Source organism: Rhineura floridana, chromosome 3, assembly GCF_030035675.1.
Source record: "Rhineura floridana isolate rRhiFlo1 chromosome 3, rRhiFlo1.hap2, whole genome shotgun sequence".
Classification (NCBI taxonomy): domain Eukaryota; kingdom Metazoa; phylum Chordata; class Lepidosauria; order Squamata; family Rhineuridae; genus Rhineura; species Rhineura floridana.
The window spans coordinates 218,923,088-218,944,559 of NC_084482.1; the positions used below are offsets into that span (position 1 = coordinate 218,923,088).

Here is a 21,472-nt window from a genome sequence, read left to right on the forward strand (position 1 = left end):
TGAAAAATAATAATAATGAATTGGTAAAACAAGTGCTAGAGAACAGCCAGCGGGAGGGCAGATGAGAAGAGAAAGAGCCAATCCAGAAGCAAATAAAATAAAGCAATATTTAATAAATAAATATTAACAACGGTCTTGTCTGCCATCTTGTCTGCTTTTGCTTGCTGCCCTGGGTTCCTGCTGGGAGGAAGGGCGGGATATAAATTAAATAATAAAGAAAGAAAGAAAAAAACTGCTGAGTACTAGCTGCTACTGATGTTGTCAGCAAATGAAAACGCTGGGAAGAGGGGTATAAGGGGAAACACCTACACACAAATGGTGTGTTGGGGACATTGTTTTATTTATTTATTAAATTTATATCCCGCCCTTCCTCCCAGTAGGATCCCAGGGCAGCAAAAAAATAAAGGGGGGGGGGAAACCCAACACACTAAAAACACTTTAAAACATCTTGAAAACAGACTTTAAAATATATTAGAATCATAGAATCATAGAATAGTAGAGTTGGAAAAGGCCTTTAAGGCTATCGAGTCCAACCCCCTGCTCAATGCAGGGATCCAAATCAAAGCATTCCCGACAGATGGCTGTCCAGCTGCCTCTTGAATGTCTCCAGTGTCGGAGAGCCCACTACCTCTTTAATTTAGATTTCTGAATTGAGCAAGGAGTTGAACTCAATGGCCTTAGAGACCCCTTCCGACTCTACAGTTCTATGAAACTTTACTAAATACAAATATGAATAAACAATAAAGCATGTCTGACTACTGTAAAAAGCAAGTATATGAGTGAGTCCGTCAGATGTATGCATACTACAAGTGACTCAACACTTATTTAGAATCATAGAATAGTAGAGTTGGAAGGGGCCTATAAGGCCATCTAGTCCAACCCCCTGCTCAATGCAGGGATCCAAATCAAAGCATTCCCGACAGATGGCTGTCCAGCTGCCTCTTGAATGCCTCCAGTGTCAGAGAGTCCACTACCTCTCTAGTGTAATTGGTTCCATTAGGAAGTTTTTCCTGAAGTTTAGTCGAAGTCTGGCTTCCTGCAACTTGAGCCCATTATTCCGTGTCCTGCACTCTGGGACGATTGAGAAGAGATCCTGGCCCTCCTCTGTGTGACAACCTTTCAAGTACTTGAAGAGTGCTATCATATCTCCCCTCAGTCTTCTCCAGGCTAAACATGTCCAGTTCTTCTGCTTCTTCTGCTGTTTCCCCCCTTTTCTCCTTGTTGGAATTGCTTGCCATTGCACTTTTATAATTTCCTTTTCTAGAAACTCCCACCCATCCTGGACTCCTTTTCTCATTAGGGTCACTTGCCATGGAACTGTACTTACAATTGTTCTTAAAACAAAACATATTTAGAAAAGTATCAAAATAAAATATCTTATTTTCAAAAAGCTTTAAAGACATCTTAAGAAGCAATTCCAGCACAGAGGCAGACTGGGATAAGGTCTTTACTTAAAAGGCTTTTTGAAAGAGGAAGGTTTTCAGTAGGCACTGAAAAAATAACAGAGATGGCACCTGTCTAATTTTTAACGGGAGGGAATTCCAAAGGGTCGATGCCACTGCACTAAAGGTCCATTTCCTATGTTGTGTGGAACAGACCTCCTGATAAGATGGTATCTGCAGGAGGCCCTCACCTGCAGAGCTCAGTGATCGATTGAAGATATAAGGGGTAAAATGATTGTTCATGTATCCTGGTCCCAAGCCGTGTAGAGCTTTGTATACCAAAACCAGAATCTTGAAGTAACTGGAGAGCATCACAAAGAGGAGCCCTCACAGAGGATGCATCAGAACAGTATCTCTAATGTTTAATGCCAGAGATCAACTTCACCCTCTGCTCATCAGTTGACATCACTGGCCCATTGGAGTGAAATCTACTGATTGGCAAGTGGGTGTAATTTGTAAAATATTGCCTCATAGGTCAAAATGGCTCATCAGTTGGAGATGCCCCACTCCTTTCCTCTGTAGAAGACCTCAGTGTGTATGTGTGGTACTGCTTCCTGTCCTTGATGTTGCCTTCCCTTGCACTGCACTCCTGAGAAAGTCTGCTTTTTCCTTGGCTTGGCAAACTTCCTCAGTATTCCCAATTTCTTGCCAACATTGCCACTGTGTTTCTCCCCTGAATGGCCCAGAGACTGCAGATTCTCCACCCTAACACTAAAGGAAGATGCGGCTACCACAAGAGCAGCAGCAAGCACCCAAGTAGTGTGTTTGACATGGAATTCACTGTGCTTGGAAACCCAGTTTGATTTGAGATCCTGATAAATATCCGGCCCATGGAAGCATAAAGGTCCCCTGCCATAGTTTTAGTGAATTTTTGAACCTAAGCTGTCTCTTTGCATGAAGGCACTTCTGCAGGGCCACCTTGTACAGCCTACAGGCCAGGCGGTCATGCAGCATCTTCTGCAGGTTTGGAAAGTGTCTAACAACTTAGAATGAAACACTCTCAGTTGGGCCCTGATTCCATAAAGGAAGCCACAGACCTGAACTTACAAGATCTGAACAGGGCGGTTCATGACAGATGCTCTTGGAGGTCGCTGATTCATAGGGTCACCATAAGTCGTAGTCGACTTGGAGGCACATAACAACATTTCAGATGTGTGTGTATGTGTGTTTGGGAGGGGGTGCACCCAGAATATCCACAGAAGGCATATTAGCCAGTTGTGCTGGTACTACTAGGAGGACCGGGGCAATTCAAAGGTGCCTGCCCTATAGTTGCTGAATAACACAACACCTTCTGAATCAGTAATGCCATTTGCTGCCAAGTAAAACTCCAGCCTGGCTGCCTATCTTTCCCACTTGATGGAATATGCAGGGTTAGTCTTCAATATGCTTTCAGGTAGCCATATTCTACACCATAAGAACATAAGAAGAGCCTGCTGGATCAGGCCAGTGGCCCATCTAGTCCAGCATCCTGTTCTCACAGTGGCCAACCAGATGCCCGGGAGAAGCCCGCAAGCAGGACCTGAGTGCAAGAACACTCTCCCCTCCTGAGGCTTCTGGCAACTGTTTTTCAGAAGCGTGCTGCCTCTGACTAGGGTGGCAGAGCACAGCCATCATGGCTAGTAGCCATTGATAGCCCTGTCCTCCATGGATTTGTCTAATCTTCTTTTAAAGCCATCCAAGCTGGTGGCCATTACTGCATCTTGTGGGAGCAAATTGCATAGTTTAACTATGCGCTGAGTAAAGAAGTACTTCCTTTTGTCTGTCCTGAATCTTCCAACATTCAGCTTCTTGGAATGTCCACGAGTTCTAGTATTATGAGAGAGGGAGAAAAACTTTTCTCTATCCACTTTCTCAATGCCATGCATCATTTTATACACTTCTATCATGTCTCCTCTGACCCGCCTTTTCTCTAAACTAAAAAGCCCCAACTGTCTTTCCTCATAAGGGAGTCGCTCCATCCCCTTGATCATTCTGGTTGCCCTCTTCTGAACCTTTTCCAACTCTAGAATATCCTTTTTGAGATGAGGCGACCAGAACTGTACACAGTATTCCAAATGCGGCCGCACCATAGATTTATACAACGGCATTATGATATCGGCTGTTTTATTTTCAATACCTTTCCTAATTATCCCTAGCATGGAATTTGCCATTTTCACAGCTGCCGCACATGGGTTGACATTTTCATCGTGCTGTCCACTACAACCCCGAGGTCTCTCTCCTGGTCGGTCACCGCCAGTTCAGACCCCATGAGCGTATATGTGAAATTCAGATTTTTTGCTCCAATATGCATAATTTTACACTTGTTTATATTGAATTGCATTTGCCATTTTTCCGCCCATTCACTCAGTTTGGAGAGATCTTTTTGGAGCTCTTCGCAATCCCTTTTGTTTTAACAACCCTGAACAATTTAGTGTCGTCAGCAAACTTGGCCACTTCACTGCTCACTCCTAATTCTAGGTCATTAATGAACAAGTTGAAAAGTACAGGTCCCAATACCGATCCTTGAGGGATTCCACTTTCTACAGCCCTCCATTGGGAGAACTGTCCGTTTATTCCTACTCTCTGCTTTCTGCTTCTTAACCAATTCCTTATCCGCAAGAGGACCTCTCCTCTTATTCCATGACTGCTAAGCTTCCTCAGAAGTCTTTGGTGAGGTAACTTGTCAAACACTTTTTGAAAGTCTAAGTACACTATGTCCACTGGATCACCTCTATCCATATGCTTGTTGACACTCTCAAAGAATTCTAATAGGTTACTGAGACAGGACTTTGCCTTGCAGAAGCCATTCAGGCTCTGCTTCAGCAAGGCTTGTTCTTCTATGTGCTTAGTTAATCCTGCCTTTCCCAACTAGTGTGCCTCCAGATGTTGTTGGACCACAACTCCCATCAGCCTCAGCCAGCATTGCCAATGGTCAGGAAAGATGGGAATTGTGGTCCAACAACATCTGGAGGCACACAGGTTGGGAAAGGCTGTTCTACACAATAGGCACACACAGACCTGGAGTGCCTTGCAGGGACTTCCACAAGGCCCAAGGTGATTGCCTATTCCACTCTAAGGAGGACCGCTCTCTCTCTCTCTCTTTCTCTCTCTCTCTCCCTGTCTCTAGACCACGAAGAACACATCGTTCATGGCTAATCCTGATGGTTTGTTGAGGAGTGTCTTTCCACAGCCATTTTCAGGTATCTATGAGGATCTCTTGTCATAGAGAGATCACTATTTTCAACCAAGAGGCTGTTTGTGTGCTTCCTGTGCACCTCTTTCTCCCAGGGCCCTGGTTTGCAAATTACTCATGTTAAGGAGGTGAACCTGCTCTTTCTCTCTCCCTCTCCCTCTCCCTCTCCCTCTCTCTCTCTCTCTCTCTCTCTGTGTGTGTGTGTGTGTGTGTGTGTGCGTGCACACATGTGGACCCCAGATGTAAGCTATGCAATAGTACGCATGTTGATTTCTGGATTTAATGTTATTTAAGTTTGTATTTTTTTTAAAGTGTATCATGCTCTTCAAAAAGTTTTCCTTGGGCAGCCCATTATTTTGAGCCTTTTTTTTTTACTAAATATGAGTCCAGCATTAACTGATTGATTGATTGATTGATTGATCGATTGATATCCCACCCTTCCTCCCAGCAGGATCCCAGAGCAGCAGACAAAAGCACTAGAAGCACTTTAAAACATCATAAAAACAGATGTTAAAATACTTTAAAATTAAAACAAAATATCTTTAAAAACATTCCTTTAAAAAAGCTTTCGAAACATCTTTTATAAAAAGGTTAAGAACATATTGTCTTTTTTATTTTTTTTAAAGAAGGTTTAAAAACATATTAAAAAGCAATTCCAACACAGATGCAGACTGGGATAAGAACTGATGCCCATTGGCCTATGGAAATGGTTTGGAGCTCATTGATGACTTTTTGCAAACTTTTTCTTTTTCTCCACCCAGTTGCTGTGCTTGGAGCCACAGAGAGAGTTCAAGATATGGCAGAGGCTATACTTCCACTTATAATTATGGAAATCATGGTGATTTATTCCGCTCCCTCTTGCCAAAGCTTAAGGGACTTCACAGAAAGCCACATTTGAGACCAGTAACAAAAACATCAGAATCTGGAGCAACAGGAAGCAATTCCTCACACTGTCCCTGAAAGAGATGATGCACAAATATTGTCTGTGCCGCTGAGAGTTTGAGCTGGGATTTGAGGCAGACAGGAATGTTGCCAGTGCAAGGTCTGATATCATCTCCTCTGGTTCAGAAGCACTGTCTGAGCTCCACCTGTGTCAGCAAAGTCACAAACTGCAGCTTTGGTCTAGAGAGGTGTGGTTTTTTTATTTTATTTTCTGAAAAGAGCAGTTACAAGGGAGGTAGGGAATTATAGCAGGCATGCCCATCATGATGCTGTTGTTGCTGCTGCTATTGCTGCTGTTACTGCTGCCCCCCTGTGCAGCCTGTGGGATGCCGACAGCAAAATGCCCACTGAATTTAGTGAGAGATCAATATAATCCTTTGAATTACTACAGAGCAGGAGACCATCTCATCAGCGGGGTCATCCCTACACTAAATGCTAGAGTCATGCCAACCTCTTTCTCTCAGCCTCCCATGATCTACATTAGAAGGTAAGTAATTATGCTGTGATGAATTAAGTGCTACCCAAAGGCATAGAGATGATGCATCAGTATTGGGTTCCAGAGCATCTCCACCCCACCCCTTCCTCCTGTTAAACCAAGAGAGAGCAGACTGAGTGTGTGTGGATTTTTTCCCCATCTTACAGCTTCCTCATTTTTTTTATTAAAAAGAAAAATCAGCCTCAAAGAGATTTTGCAACTGATTGCCAGATCAACCCATGCCCCCCTCCAGCTGTGGCTAATGGAAATGCTTTGATCTGGCCACCAGTGTGCTTACAGCCATTGTCTGTGCCTCTGAGAGCTTGGGGTGGGGTGTGAAGGCAGACAGCGATGCTGCCAGTGTGTGGTTTAATATCATCCCCTTTGGATCAGAAACTCTGACTGGATCGCATCTGTATTAGCAATGCCACTGATGGCAGCTTCAGTCTTGGGAGATGGTTTTGGTTTATCCAAAGACAGGGAGCACAGCAAGGGAGGTGTGCGATTGCAGAGGGCATCCTTGTCACGATTCAACCCCTGCTGTTTCATCAGCTGCTGCCCTCTGCAGCCTCTTGGATGCTGAAGGCAAAATGCCCATTGAATTTAATGAGAGATCGCAATGATCCTTGGAATTATGTCAGACCAGGAGACCACCTCATTGGTGGGTCTGTCCCTGAATGCAGCAGTCATACCAAGATCTCTCTTCCAGGTTCTTTTTATCACTATTATCTTGTAACTACGTGGTGATGAGTTTAATGCTACTCAACACAAATCTAACGCCTTAAGCCACATCTAATGCCTTAATGTTAAATGAGGCAATGGGTATTGCCTTGCCTTTGTAAATCCCAGTCCCTTCATATACCTCTACCTTGCTGTAGGGATATTAGTCTGGACTGGAGCAATACGAACCCTCAGAAACCGTCTAGTACAAATCATGCTGTTTTCACCAGATGGTGAGATTCATTTTGAACAGTATGCTATGATAATAGATTAAAAAAGAGCAGGTTTTTTTGTTCCCTAGCATAATTGTAAACAAAAAGAGCTAACACTTTTTTTGGTTTTAAATCATGTGATCAGTCAGGCCAACATCTCTCTCTCTCTCTCTCTCTCTCTCTCACTCACTCACTCACTCACTCACTCACACACACAGCCCTCTGCCTATTAAGATAGCCTTCCTCTTTGGATTGCAGCTGTTTAGTAGGGAAAGGGTTCCATGCAACTCAATATACTCTACTCTGTCTGGCAGCAGCTGTCTGGGGACTCCCATGGCAGAGATCTTTCATGTCACCTCCTTTCTGATCCTTTTTTAAGTGGAGATGCTGTGGGCAGAGCCTGGGACCTTCTCTATGCAAAGCATGGGCTGTGCCACAGAGCTAGCATCACCAAATCCATTATGAAATACAACATTTTTATAATTATAATCACTCATGGAATAGCAGAATGAGGGGGAGAGAAAACAAGATCCAGAATACACTATCCTCTTTAAGCTAACAAAAATGAGTATTTTCATCTTACAGCTTCCTCATTTTTTTCATTCCAAACAGAAATGAAAACCATACATTTTTCAGCAAATCTGCTCTCAAACAAATTATTTTCTCTTGCACAATTTGTACATCACTGCTGCATCCCAAATCTTGAAAAACCATTCAGCAAGAGAGGGAGGGATTTCTTCCCCTTCCCAGTACACAGAATCTGGCATTTTGGCTGAAGTCAACAGAATGGTTAGCATCTCTAACATTTTCTATCTGACCTTCCAGACAGTTTAATGACATGTTTATACTAATAGGCAAAAAACCTTGTGGTTTAAGACTGTACCTATAGCCCACAGATATTTCTATCAAACTTTAAAAAGCAGGCAAATTGGACAGCTATAGTGAATGCACCAGGGGAGCAGGAGACCTGACCTCCTCTCTGAGATATTGGATTGCCCTACAAATTTGTAAAAATGCAAACACAATTTGGGTTGGTCTTTAACAGTCCAATCCACTTGCTGTGTAGCATGGAAGAATTTGGTAACATGTGCCTTTGAGCATATGGTTTTTAAAGTTTACTCCCATGCAATCATGCTTGAAAATGAAATGGACTGCCTTCAAGTCGATCCCGACTTGTGGCGACCCTGTGAATTCATGGTAAGTGGTATTCAGAGGTGGTTTTCCATTGCCTTCCTCTGAGGCTGAGAGGCAGTGACTGGCCCAAGGTCACCCAGTGAGCTTCATGGCTGTGTTGGTGCTGAGAGTTGCTAGGATACACCTTGTTCTCCTCACAGAGCTTCAATCAGAGTGGCTGACTGTTAAACCACTCTGGCCACTGGAGCTCTGTCAGGGGAATAGGAGTCTCCTCTCAGTATCCTTCACAAACTACACTTCCCAGGATTCTTTGAGGGAAGCCATGAGTGTCTAAAGTGAAATCAAGGTCTGGCATGGTGTGCCCCCCAATTAGCCAAGCCCAGCAGCTGTAAGTCTGGCTTTTAGAACACTGATAGTTGGTTCTTACTGAGCATGCCTGACATTATCATTGAGTTCAAGCCAAGATTTCTTAAATTAATTAAAAATGAACCAGGCATTGTTTTAACTTTTAAACTGCAGAAGATGAAGGTCAGAGTATGGGGCAAGGTCACTAATAAGATTACAGGTACTGTGCCAGATACATCTCTGTGGAGAGGGGATTCCATAACTTAGGGGCTGCCACAAAGGATGCTTTCTCCTGGGCCACCATCCCCCAAAGGTGTGAAGAAGTACCCCACTGCTGATCTTAACACCCGAGAGGGTTTGCAGGGAAGGGGGCACTCTCTTAAATACTTGGGGCCTAAGTCATTTAGGTCTTTAAACACTGGCATGCACTCCTTAAATTGGGCAGAGAAATGACCGGGAAACCAATATGAGTGTTGTAAAACAGGGGCTGTATTCTTTCTAAAAGAAGCACCAGCCATTAATCTGGCTGCTGCATTTTGGGCTGGTTGAAGTTTCTGAGCTGTCTTCAAGGGCAGCCTCACATAGAGTGTGTTGCAATAATCCAATCTGGAACATACCAGAGCTTGGAACGCTGTGGCCAAATTGGCTCTGTCCAAAAGAGGCTGTAGCAATTCCTTTTGTTTTAACCAACTAGAACAATTCTGTATCATCTTCTTTCTAACCCATTAATCTAAATTATTTATGAACAAGTTAAACAGCACGGGGCCCAATACTGTTCCTTGGGGGACTTCACTTTCTATAGCCCTCCAATGGGAGAACTGCCCATTTAGTCATACTTTCTGTTTCCTGTTATGTAACCAATTCCTGATCCAAAATAGCACATCTCTTATTTCATGCCTGCCAAGTTAATTTAGGAGTCTTTGTCAAAAGACTTTTGTCAAAAGCTTTTTGAAAGTCCAAGTATGCTATGTCAGCTGGATCATCTCTATGTATATTCTTGTTGACACTCCCAAAGAATTCTTATAGGTTAGTGATAGAGGACACACCATTGTAGAAGCCAAGCTGATTCTGCTTCCTCACCCTAACCCTATGTTCTTCTATATGCTTTGTTGTTTTATCATTAACATTTTCTCCCAGTTTTCCTGGAACTAGATGTCATTCTAACTCACCTGCAATTTCCAAGATGCCCTCCTTTTAAAAAGTGGTGTTACAGTTCTGGTCCTAGGTTATGGAGGGTGATCTTAGGGACATGTTACATATTTGTGTGAGAAGATCAGCGATTTCACATTTGAGTTCTTTAAGAACTCTTGAACTCAGATGTGAAATTGCTGATCTTCTAACATAAATATGTAATGTGTCCCTGATTTGGGCTCCTACTGGGAGGAAAGGTGGAATATAAATCAAATAAATAAATAAATAATTCCACTTTAAACAGTCATGGCTTCCCCCAAAGAATCCTGGGAAGTGTCATTTGTGAAGGGTGCAGAGCACTGTTAGGAGACCCTATTCCTATCACACAGAGAGACACAATTTCCACAGTGATTTAACAGTCAGTCCCTCTTCCCAGAGAACTGTGACAATTGTAGTTCTGTGCAGGAAAGAGGAGTCTCCTCTCAGCACCACAAACTACACTTCCCAGGATCCTTTGCGGGAAGCCATGACTGTCTCAAGTGGAATAATAGTGGAATAAATGAATGGCGTGATTGTGGCCCAGTTCTCCCATCTGGGCTCAGAGGCTTCTAGCATTAGCATATAAACACTCATATGGTGCCTCTCCTCAATTGACTTTTGCACTTGTGTTTTGGCCTGTGGTACCTCTCTGAAATACTTTTCTGTGCCCCTGAATTCATATTGCCAAGTTCTTTTTTTCACCTTCACCTTCATCCCAGGGAGCAAATTTGCTCCAAATCAGACCCTACTCAGCTTCTGTTGGATTATGTCACGATCAAACCCACAATTAGTTAAAAACCTGCTCTGCTACCTTTTTCTAATTTTAAGTGCCAACAATCTGGTCCTATCCTGGTTCAAGTGGCATCATCTGCACATTGAGACAACACAGGTGTGCCTGTCTAGCTGGCCCTGAGCATGGAACTGGTAGCATTTCAGATTCAGATGCTTGACATTTGAAATGTCAGCAGGCATTTAAGAAAGTTTCCTGTTTTTATGATTTATGTTACTACCTGTTGTCCCCTGCTAAAAAGTGTTTCACAAAGCAGTTTCAGAGAATTAATTTGGTACAGTGTATTTATTCTGTATTTCATGATTTTACATTTTAACGATTTTATTATAAACCGCAACGATATTTTGAGTCAGCAGTAAGGATGGATATTTGGTTTTCCATGTTTTTCATTTTGCCGCTCTTAAATTCTGTGCTCTACATTTATTCAACAATTGGTGATCTTTTTTAAAAAAAAATCTTCATGAAAATTCTTCAGCATTTTAGGGCATATTTCCCTTAATAAACACATTTCTGTATGCAATTTTGAGTGTTAAACACATTTTTGTAAGCAATTTCTCCTAAAATAATGCACTGCTACATTTTATTTCTACTCATATATGCATTTTATGCACACTTTACCCTAGTACCTGCATTTTTGTCGCATTTTATTTGGCTGTGTTGCAAAATTTGGAGGTGTGGATGTTGAAGGATGGCTGTGCTCTTTTGCATATTGTTTTGGAAAGTATGAATTTGGAAGATTCACTTTTAAATGAAACCTGAATCAAATTTCTCTCCCATCCCTAGGTGACAATTTAGAAACCCTTTTATAAATTAACTGCAGATTGGAACGTTCTACCAAGCTTGCCCCTGTCCCCAAAGGATGCCCCCATCTGGTGGCCACCATGATAACAGTAGATCTCAAGATTTCTGCATTTCAGCTGCCCTCATTTATTCAATGAAACAAGCAAAAGGGGTCATGAGTCCTTTTCTTCCTAGGTGGTTTGCTTTGCTGATGCAGTGAAGGACCAGACTCTCCACAACTACTCCCTCTCTCACACACATACACACACACATCTTAAAACTCTACTATTCTATGAATCTATAATGCTTTGATTTGGATCCCTGCATTGAGCAGGGGGTTGGACTTGATGGCCTTATAGGCCCCTTCCAACTCTACTATTCTATGATTCTATAAAAAGCATGAAACAGCAACTAAGTCATTTGAGCCAGGATCAACTACAGAGCTTCTGGCTCTTACCAAGCATGAACATTCTAAGAATAAACTCAAAAGGTTTTCATTGCCCAGGAATGCCCTTCAACTTGCAGAATAAGGATTGTGACATGTTTTATTAAATGGAGGGTGACAAGGTAACACCATGTATGCTTTCTTGCAGTGACAATGACATAATTTCACTCCACTATCTGGCCTTCCTGTTTGCCATCCAGGAGATCAGCCAAGATCCCAAGCTCTTACCCAACATCACTCTGGGCTACAACCTCTATGAGAACTATTTCATGGCAAGAATCACATATGATGCTCTGGTAGACCTGCTATCTACCGGGCAGGCAAATATTCCAAACTACAGGTGTGGGAGGCAGAATGACCTGCTGGCTGTCCTAGAGGGTGCCGACTCTGAAATTGCCATCCATATTTCAAACATGCTAAGCATCTACAAAATCCCACAGGTGTGAATTGGGGGTGAAATACAATTATACTTTGCTTTTAAAGCCCTTCAACTGCCTGGAGAAGAAAGTTACCATTAGTATCTAGCTTTACATACAACCTTTCAGCAGCTTTAGGTTTTCCTTTCTTTTTAAAAAGCCTTTTATCAGTTTACATACAGGTTTATCATCAATAGAGGGAATGTTGCAACCAGGGAGTGACCTCCTCGGTATGTGTCTTAGGAAAGAATTTCAGTTAAAAGGGGTGAAGGTGGGATGCAGAGATAAAAAAAGTGCTGCTGGTTAAATCTAGTTTTTGAAAAGAATGATTCAAAGCTGGAACAGACATTACCACAGTGATCCATAGTTGTTGGGGGTTTGTAGCATTCAGAGTTGATCAGGATTATGTATGTTGTTGTAAACTTGCATTGGCACACTGCTTGTTTTGATCTATATATTTGTTGAGTAGACTAAGGCTGCAGTCTAACTTACTTGGGACTAGTCCCCATTGAATTCCATAGGACTTACTTCTCATAAGGCACTGTTAGGATTGTGCTGCAAATCTACTTTCTGACACAGCTTCATTCTTTTTTTAAACGTAATCCTGCGGTAAACAGACTAGGCATGCATTCCAGGGAATTTAAACAAGTCACTAAAGCTAAAACACTAATTTCTTCCATTCTCTACCCAGATTAGTTATGGTTTTGTCTCCCATGACCTCAATGATAAAACTCAGTTCCCTTTTTTCTACCGGACGGCCCCAAAAGATGAATACCTGTACGCCGGGATTGTCAGGTTGCTCCTGCATTTCAAATGGACCTGGATCGGTCTCTTTGCTCCAAACAATGACAACGGAGAAAGGTTCATGAGTTCTTTGTCACCTGTACTCACCACAAATGGCATTTGTGTTGCCATCTCACAAAGAATCCCAGAACTGATTGTGTATGAGTTAGAAGTGTCAATTTCCCCCGAGTCATTTCTCACCTGGAGACAAGTCAATGTATTTGTTTACTATTCAAATGCTCGCTCTTTCTATGGAGGAATATTCCTTATAATTCAAATACTCAACGATATGGTAATGTCCACCAAAGGGAAAGTCTGGATCACAACAGCTTTGTGGGACATCACCTCGACATTGTCTGATGGAGGATTATGCCTTCAGCAAAGCCACTTATTTTTTTCCTTCTTAATACAGACAAAAAAAATCCTAAAGCATCACAATTTTGCCTTCAGGCAGATTGTTCCTTACTGGAGGAAAGCATTTCATTGTCCCTATTCAAAGCACATGTTGTCTGTGAAAGAACGGCAAAGATGTGAACAGAGAGGTGAGTTGCCCCTGGATGTACTTGCGCAAAGTCTCTCTCAAGACAACTACAGCATTTACAGCAGTGTCCGGGCTGTGGCACATGCCTTAAATGATGTGTATTCCTCCAGATCCAGGAAGATGTCTATGATGGGTAGAGGAGACAAGTTGAGACTTCAGAAGCTGCAGCCATGGCAGGTATTCCTTTTTCCAGCCCAGAGAGTACTCCCGACAGAAACAAAAGTGTTCAATTATTTGAAAAGGGCTCTCTGGAGAACCCATCGCTGCCATGGCACTGTAGAGAACCCACCACTAATTATTTATTGATGCATTTTGGAGGGGTATCTTTTTAGTTTTTGAAAAAGCTATAGCCTTTTCCTTATCTTTCTAAGCCGCAGATGGCAAATTTATTTTGGCCTCCAGGCAAGATCTTAACATCCTTGACCCCTGATGGGGCACATTTCTGGCATCATGGTGACATCAGGTGATGCTACACTTTGAAGCCCCAGTTTTCAGATGATCAAAGAGCTGGGTGGGGGCTGTTTGAAAGCCCTTTGTAAGCACTCACCCACTGCTTCTTCAACCTCTGAAAATTGTATTTGGAGTTGGCAAAATCAGATGTTTAAAAAGCAGCACAGGGCTGTTTGGGAAAGGGCTTTCAAACAGTCCCATGCTGCCCTTTGACCCTCTGGCTTTCAGACATTCATAGAGCAGCGCTGGGAGGGATAAGGGGGTTCCATTAAATGGAAACAGCTTCCCCTTTCTTAAGCAAGGCACTCTCCTACTGGCCATCAGCTTATGGATGGTGGGCACATTACTTACACCAGCTAAAGAAGGCTTGGAGATCACTTTAAGCTCCAGATTTTTCCTTTGAATCCCCATCTTCCTCCAGTGGCTTCAGACAACATAGACCACCTGGGAGAAACCCTGAGACATAACCCCATTAGACAATGCATTATTATTATTATTATTATTATTATTATTATTATTATTATTATTATTATTATTATTATTATTATTATTACTACTACTACTACTACTACTTGAATTTATATGCCACTTTTCCATAGAAATATGCTCAAACTGACTTACAAAAATGGAAATGATGATGTCAATAGCAATCAATTCAAAAACATAACAATAGTTTCAAATCATTTTAAAACATAACAATCCTACAATCCATCAGTAACTCCAATTGATTACCTAAACATTATCACATTTAAAGTCAACATCATAGAACAAGCTAAACAATTAAAACATATCAAATTAATAACATAACATTCCAAGACAAAAGCAGAAGAAAACAGGTTTTTTCACAGAAAACAGTTTTTCCATATCATCATCATCATCATCATCATCATTGGCTAGCAGTGTCATTCCCAACATTGCTTAGAAATTCCAGAAATCAGTGCGTATTTGAAATGTTGAGCCTGCCATATTGTAAATTGCACCTGATTCTATCCAAATCTACTTCTTCAGCTGTGGAACTGTCATGCAAGATTTGATTACGATATCTTAAGAGGTGCCCAAATGCATAGCAAACTAGTTCCCAAAATATATAGTAGATTAGCAGTCCTGCACCTAGTGTTACTTGGGAAATCTAAGAGCCACCCAAATCAGTGTAGTACAGAAAGGTTCCGTCCACCATCTTGATTCAAAGTGGCATCCAACTGTATCCAAATATAAAAGAAAAACTGCTCTCAGGAACCATCATGCAAAATTTGGTTTATAACAGATTTATATGCTATGTTTGGGGAAAAAAATCTTCACAAAGCAACTATCCTCATCGCTGGCTGTGTCTCCTTTGTTTCTGCTATGGCCACTGCCCAAACTCCAGTACAAGGATGGAGGAGGGAGGCCCTCAAAGGGTCAATTTTCCTTTTCCTGTCTGGGTTCCTGATGTAGTGATTTCCTGGCTCTCTCTGCTGTATGGATTAAAGAAATTTGATTCTAATGTGAGCAGTGCTTAAATATTTTTTTTCTGTCTGTGTCGTTCTAGTTCCAAACATTTTTGAGGAACTTTGGGACTTACAATTCTTCCATGGATGGAATGTATTTGGACGGGAAGGGGGAACTGGCAGCCAGCTTCAATATTTTGAACTGGGTGGTGTGGCCCAACGCTTCAGTTGCTTCAGTGAAGATTGGGAGTCTTGACGAAAGGTTCAGTATTGATGAGGATGCCATTGTGTGGCTCAGGGGGCTTAACCAGGTGAGGAAAGCCATGGGTTAAGAATGTAAGGATATAGATTGCTATTTAAATTAAGCAATCTGTTTGTGAAGGTTTATCTCCCCTTCACTCCTCCACGGGTCCTAAGTACCTGCAGAATCCCAATTGTCTCTTATTTTCAGGGACACTTGGTGAGTCCCTCACCCTATAGTGCTAAATATTAGGGCTCCTCATCCTTAGGAGCATTATAGGTGCTTTGCTGGTATCAGTGCAGTTATTGACACCCTCTACCAATGCTATTCTAAAGTGCCTCTGTTTGCCTGCTTTGTATTGCCCGCTCTTGAGGGATTTCCCTCAACTTTAGGTTTTTCTTTTACACCTTCTGACCTCTGTGAAAACCTCTTCCTCCTTCAATTGGTCCCACATTTTCCCCTGCAGTCACAGTTATTCACTCCACAGGCTGCCACCTTCTGTTCAGTCCCCTCTCCCTTCTCTCACTCAGCCATCCTTCTTCAGCCAAGCCAGAGCTTGGAAAAGTTACTTTTTTGAACTACAACTCCCATCAGCCCCAGGCAGCATGGCTACTGGATTGGGCTGATGGGACTTGTAGTTCAAAAAAGTAATTTTTCCAAGCTCTGAGCCAAGCCCACCATCTCCTTCTCTCCCACTCTCCCATTCACAGTCACTTTCCTTCTAATCCAAACACTCTCTACTATCCATGCAATTTGCTAATGAAAGCAGACCTGGAAGAAGGGTATGTGTGGTGTGTTTTCCCGTGTCTTTGATCCAGTTCGGTAACATTCGAATACACCCCTAAAACTCCCACGCCCCATGTTCTTTTTCTTTATGGCTAGACTTTGCCTCATTCAAGATGCACCAAAAGTTGCCTCCCTGGTTACGTCAAGGTGGTTCTAGAAGGACAGCCAGTTTGCTGCTACGCTTGTGCTCCATGTCCCGAAGGGACTATCTCCATTCAGGAAGGTAAGGGATTCAAGAAGGAAATGGAAGCCCTCGGGGAACAGGACAAACATGCTTTGGATACATTGTCCATAAGGTTGATTTGAAACTTCAGTCCTTTAAAAATACAGAAACGACAAAGAATTATCTAGATGGGTAGATGGGGTGGGGGTAAAGCACTGGGAAGGATAACAGTTTGTGTGAGGTCATACCAACTCCAAGAGACAGATCTAAAGGGAAAGTCCTCCAAAGAAGCAATCACTGTACTGGTGGCATCCCAGGGTGGACCTAGGAGTCTCAGTTTCGGAGGACGATCGCACTATAGGACCTGTTTAACGTGTTTGAATCCCTCAAGTTCTTGTCTTATGTGTATTTAATATCCTAAAATTCCCTTACTGGATTGAGGCATAATTTTTGATTTAATGATTTGTGTGTGTGTTGTACACCCCTAAAGAGGTTTTTGGAATATTAAGTGGATTATAAATGCTATTAATCAATCAATTAATTAATTAATTAATATACATTAAAATAGTGCTTGTAGGATGGTACTTTAAGATTCCACATTCTCGGAATTCTGGGCTTAGGTATTATCTGCCATCTTTTATGGAATCTATACTAAAATAGATAAACCAATGTATCTGGAATACAGTATAGTTATGCTGACAATGAGTTCACACTTCTTCATTGCAGATGCAGACCATTGCACCAAATGTCCAGAAGACCAGCATCCGAACAAGGACAGAGTGCGATGTGTCCCCAAGATTATCGTCTTCCTGGCTTATGAAGAACCTTTGGGGATCCTCCTGCCTATCTTTGCCCTCTTTTTTTCCTTGACCACAGGCTTTGTGTTTGGAATTTTCATTAAATTCCTGGAAAGTCCCATAGTCAAAGCCAACAACCGGGATCTCTCCTACATCCTTCTCATCTCCCTCCTGCTTTCCTTTTTGTCCTCCTTCCTGTTCATCGGCCGGCCAACAGAAGCAACCTGCCTTCTTCGACAAACAGCCTTCAGCATTATCTTCTCCCTTGCTGTTTCTTCTGTGTTGGCAAAAACCATCACTGTGGTAATAGCCTTTCTGGCCACAAAGCCAGGGAACAGGGTGAGGAAATGGCTAGGGAAGAGTTTGGCCAACTCCATTGTCATTTCTTGTTCCAGTGTCCAAGTTGTCATCTGCACCATCTGGCTGGGGATCTCTCCCCCATTCCCAGAATCTGACATGCACTCCCAGCCTGGAGAAATCATCCTCGAATGCAATGAAGGGTCTGTTGCCATGTTTTATGGTTCCCTGGGCTACATGGGCTTGCTGGCTGCCATCTGCTTCATGGTGGCTTTCCTAGCCAGGAAGCTGCCTGGGACCTTCAATGAAGCCAAGCTGATCACCTTCAGCATGCTGGTCTTCTGCAGTGTTTGGGTCTCCTTTGTGCCCACCTACCTGAGCACAAAGGGGAAATACATGGTAGCCGTGCAGGTCTTCTCCATCTTGGCCTCCAGTGCTGGCCTTCTGGGCTGCATCTTCATTCCCAAGTGCTACATTATTGTCCTTAGGCCTGATCTGAATACAAAGGAGCATCTAACAACAAAAACTAAAGACACCATCTGATTCTTTAAATATTCTTTTAAATTTTTACAACTGAGTTCTACCACAGCAATAATGAAACATACACTCGTCTGGAAATGTAACTTCTCAGATGTGAATCTCTTGTCCTTTCACATATATCATAAATTATGAAAATAAATACATAGTGTCTCTGCAGTGTCAACAGCCCCTTGAGCACAATATTTTGCATGTATTGCTTTATTGTAGTGTGATCCCACTGGATACCAAACTGGCTTTTATTTATTTATTTATTTATTTATTACATTTATACCCCACCTTTCTTTCATTGTAGAAACCCAAGGTGGCGTATTTATGGTTCCTAGGTGGTTTCCCATCCAGGCACTGACCAGACCTGGACCTGCTTAGCTTCAGCAGGGTGCTGGCCTCATGTGCCTTCAGACCACAGCTACTCATGTTACCAGATACTCATCTTTACTGATCAGCTATAGCTCTGTCTGGACTGGGATTGTCTTCCTTCTGTTGCCCATGCATGTCTAACCTTGAGGTTAAACTATTGCAATTCATTCCATGTGGGGATTATTGTACATTCTGGGGCACCAAAGAATGTGTTCATGGGTGCCATAGCACCAGGCAAGTGAGTACAGGTTTACAGCCCAAGATTTGATTTCGGGTTGGCATTGGGGCAAATCAAGATTCTTATGCTTTCTTCTGCAGGCAGAAACCCAACAGTAGTGCATTGAGATTTTCAATTTTTTTTTACAAGTATCTCAAAGACTCCTGAAAAAGATTAGCAGCCATGGAATAAGAGGATAGGCCCACTTGAGGATCAGGAACTGGTTAAGTAACAGTGTGGGACCCTCCTGGGGTAGAGGCACATTTAAGGCACCTTGATCTATGAGGATTAGGATCAAACCTGTATCCTAGTTACCACTACAACCAACCAGAGTGTAGTAAGTTTGACTTTATTGGGGCTTTAGCCCTCACTACAGACTCTCACTCCCCTCTCCTATACAAAACAAGGCTCAGTCCCCACAGACAGATTCACAACAAATATGCTCTTTTCAAGGCCTTCTATCTATGTTTGCCTTTTTCTGGGTCCCTTGCAGGTGACAGCTGCTGTAGAAATCCAGAGTTCTACCTCTCCCTAGGGTTCTTGGCAAGGTGGGTCTATTTTCTGATGCCCTTTTAAATCATGTGGCTTTCCAGTAGCCCATTTCTGAGGGGCTTGGGCAGGGATAGGTCCAGAGGTCTTCTGGCAATCACTTTGGTAGGATGCTCTATGGTTACTCCATGTGGATCAGTCCAACAGTATCCTTGCCCCAGATGGTTTGGGTGGTCAGGACAGTCTCTTCTCTAGGCTCCTTATATCTTCCAGTTGGTGGGGGGGGGAAGCTTCAAGAAACCCCAGTGGTAGCAGTTCCTCCGGTCTTGGCTCCTTCACAGAACTTTCCTGGCCAATTGCTAGCTTTGGGCTATTTATGATCAGCAGCAGCAGGAGACCATCATTAGCCTCAGGCATTCTCCACTACTCCCTGCCCCACCTATATCCTGGCTTGGCTGATGGAGAGGCTGCCCTGATTTTTAAAGAAGTGAATCAGGGCCTTCTTAAAAGGGCTATGCTGGTAAGAGCCCTTTGGATCAAGGCAATCCCCCATGGACCTTCACACAGGATAAGTTTTTTTATAGTATGGAAGTACATTTATGGGGAAAACATCACCGGTTGATATTCTGTCCATCAGGCATTTTATTATATGCATGACTACTGAACTCAAGCACTAGGTGGCAGCACACTGAATGAAATCTCACTATTTCTCTTCATTAAACCCTTTGATTGTGCTGTAAAGCTTTTTCTTCTAGATGGTGCTATGGCTTTACCGCATACAAAACCAAGAATCATTAAAAGTCAGTTTCCCAGGATTAACAATATCTCTATAAATCATAGCTTGTCACATGTTAAACACTCTTTGATTCCAAACAATAGGGTAATTAATCTCTATCAGTCATGCACTGGCTGATTTGGCATGAACCCAAGAGTTCAAAATAAGTTTACTTTGCCTGCTCTCTGTTCTCAACAGGCCATCAGGAATTAATTCCTTAATTCCTTACTATCCTAAACCATATGACTTCTTAATATCTATGATTATATATGTGTGAATATATAAAATTCCCCAGTACGTCAGCCTAAGCATGTATATAACCTTAGCCTTAACCCCAATAAAGCACACAGAGTAAAATAAAGGCTGGTTTATTGAAAGAAGAAACAGGAAAAATACAGCATTTATCATTACAATCAATGCAAGCAGCATCTACCTTTACCCAATCTCAAAGCTGCACCAAGTCATATAGAGAGAAAGAAACTCAAGAGTTGGGGGTGAATATACATTTCCTGAAGGACTCTAGGACTCCAGCAAGACTCTAGGTTAAGCATGGAACTTCTATATCTAGCCTGCAAGCCAAAGATCTGCCCTTAGTGTAACCTTCACTAGACCTGAAAGAACATTGTATAGAGTAAAGAAATTGTTCAAGCTGGAGAGGATCTGATTTGTGGCGGCATGGAGGAGAATACACATTAATGAGCAGTAAAGATGCCCAGGCAAATTTAATCACTAAAGAAATAGCAAGATCCATGAGGGGGTCTGATTTCATAATAGACACACACAGTTTTGTAGAGATAAGCGTGCATAGTCCCCCCTTGGGATGTCCCCCCTTGGTACTTGGTGTAGTTTCCAATAGATGGGTTGTAAAGCCATTTAAATCGAGTCACCCTCTGAGCCAGGTCTCTTGGAGGAAAATGGTATCATATTTTGTAAGGTACTCTAAGAGAGATGGGTTAAATGCTTCATTTCTCCAGCCTGAAATATTCCACGAAAGGATCAGTAGACGCGGGGTAAGCTGACTTGCTCTTTGTCAGAGTGGGGCAGATTGAAGGGGCAGTAGATTCTGCCTCATATCTACTAGATGTAGCAGGCCGGCCTTCTCGCAGGGGGCAATATCGTCCAGAGTTGGGTCAAGTCTGCTTACGTTTGACAGCACTGGTTTTGAGCAGTTGGATGAATAGCTCAAGAAGGCAATTGCCTTCTGGGGGGACCCCTCTTTGTTTGCTCGAGCCATCTCATATCTGTCCAGGTCAAGGGTACACAATCAAGACCTCCAGCCTTGTGGGCGATAGGTTTCTTCTTGAAGTAACATCGCATCATGTCTGGAGCTAGTAAGTTCATTTGGACTGTGGTCTGGGTTAAAGGGGCATTGTGGTTAGCCTCTATCGATCTTTGGGGTGATCTCTCTAAAGGTTTAGGATAATTAATATGTACTACCTCTTCGTCCTTCGGTCTACCAAGTTCATTCACCTTGGAGGCCCCATATCCAGAAGTCGCCAATCTCATTTCTATGTGAGTTATTAAGCTGCATATACTGGGGATTGAACTTGGGACCTTCTGCATGCA

The 21,472-nt window shown here is 42.6% G+C and overlaps 1 protein-coding gene across 1 annotated transcript; it reads left to right on the top strand.

The window, feature by feature from the left end:
- The first annotated feature begins 5,882 nt into the window (after positions 1 to 5,882).
- Positions 5,883 to 18,071, top strand: LOC133378991 (vomeronasal type-2 receptor 26-like). The gene is made up of 5 exons (XM_061613604.1): positions 5,883 to 6,043; positions 11,776 to 12,067; positions 12,735 to 13,544; positions 16,368 to 16,494; positions 17,161 to 18,071. Exons 1-5 carry the CDS (start codon positions 5,883 to 5,885, stop codon positions 18,069 to 18,071), a joined length of 2,301 nt encoding a protein of 766 aa, XP_061469588.1.
- The last annotated feature ends 3,401 nt before the right edge of the window (positions 18,072 to 21,472 follow it).